Source organism: Bos mutus, chromosome 15, assembly GCF_027580195.1.
Source record: "Bos mutus isolate GX-2022 chromosome 15, NWIPB_WYAK_1.1, whole genome shotgun sequence".
NCBI lineage: Eukaryota > Metazoa > Chordata > Mammalia > Artiodactyla > Bovidae > Bos > Bos mutus.
The window spans coordinates 4,118,167-4,119,559 of record NC_091631.1 but is presented as its reverse complement, the minus strand read 5'-3'; the positions used below and the strand labels follow the sequence as shown (position 1 = coordinate 4,119,559).

The 1,393-nt window shown below is 50.3% G+C and overlaps 1 protein-coding gene across 1 annotated transcript; it reads left to right on the top strand.

Annotated features, from left to right (window-relative positions):
- Positions 1-176: 176 nt before the first annotated feature.
- Positions 177-1,106, top strand: LOC102274159 (olfactory receptor 4X2). The gene has a single exon (XM_005910246.2). The coding sequence runs from the start codon at positions 177-179 to the stop codon at positions 1,104-1,106; it is 930 nt and encodes a 309-aa protein (XP_005910308.2).
- The last annotated feature ends 287 nt before the right edge of the window (positions 1,107-1,393 follow it).

Below are 1,393 nucleotides of genomic sequence, written 5' to 3'. Positions count from 1 at the left end.
TATGGATTGCAGAGATGGATTTCCTATTTCTGAGAAGACTAAGTTTATAGAGTCTGAATGGTAGCATTTCAGGTACGCAAGGGACTATTATATAATTCACTCCTTAAGGAAGGAGTCTTTTGTTTTGTATCATTTCATATCACCCTTCTGAATTCCTGCCTCCTGGTGGCTATGTCATGGCTGAAACACACAATGTGACAGAATTCATTTTCCTGGGACTTTCTTCCAATCCAGAGGTGCAGAAAGTCTGCTTTGTGATGTTTCTGCTCCTGTACACAGCCACTGTGCTGGGGAATCTCCTCATCGTCCTCACTGTCATGAGCAGCAGAAGCCTTGGCTCCCCCATGTACTTCTTCCTGAGCTACCTGTCCTTTGTTGAGATCTGCTACGCCTCGACGACAGTCCCCAGACTCATCTCAGATCTGCTGGCTGAGAGGAAAGCCATATCTCTGTGGGGCTGCATGACACAGCTTTCCTTTCTCCACTTCTTTGCCGGCACTGAGATTTTCCTGCTCACTGTGATGGCCTATGACCGCTACGTGGCCATCTGCAAGCCCCTCAGCTACACCACCATCATGAACCGGCGGGTGTGTGCCTTCCTGGTGGGAGCAGCATGGGTGTGGGGCTTAGTGCATTCCTTGGCCCAAATCCTTCTCATCTTCCGCTTGCCCTTCTGTGGCCCCAATGTGATCGACCACTATTTCTGTGACGTGCTTCCCCTGCTCAAACTTGCCTGCTCTGACACCGTCCTCATTGGTCTTCTGATCGTTGCTAATGGGGGGACCCTGTCCGTGATCAGCTTTGTGGTCCTCTTAGCCTCCTATGTGGTCATCTTGCTCCATCTGAGGACTCGGAGCTCCGCGGGGCGGCGCAAGGCCCTGTCCACCTGTGGATCCCACATCACTGTGGTCACCTTGTTCTTTGGGCCCTGCATCTTCATCTATCTGAGACCTTCTACCACCCTATCTGTGGACAAGACGGTGGCCGTGTTCTACACGGTGATCACCCCACTGCTCAACCCTGTCATCTACTCCCTGAGAAATGCTGAAGTGAAGAAGGCCATGAAGAGGCTGTGGGTCAGAGCAATGAAGCTAGAAGAGAGGTAGAGGCTGAGCCTTGGTCTTGATCCTTGGGTTTAGGTGATGCTCTGTCAAACTGAAGGGGCAGAATGAGATGAAGGACAAGTTCCCAGGACTTGTTAATTTTAGAGTTACTCTCCATCAACTTCACTATAATCAATTACCATATATTTTCTCTTCAGTTCAGTTCAGTCACTCAGTCGTGTCCGACTCTTTGCGATTGCATGAATCTAGCATGCCAGGCCTTCCTGTCCATCACCAACTGCTGGAGTTCACCCAAACCCATGTCCATCGAGTTGGTGATGCCATCCAGC

Excerpts from the sequence above, each read along its gene's own strand:
- LOC102274159 (XM_005910246.2), top strand. The coding sequence starts at position 177 with ATGGCTGAAACACACAATGTGACAGAATTCATTTTCCTGGGACTTTCT.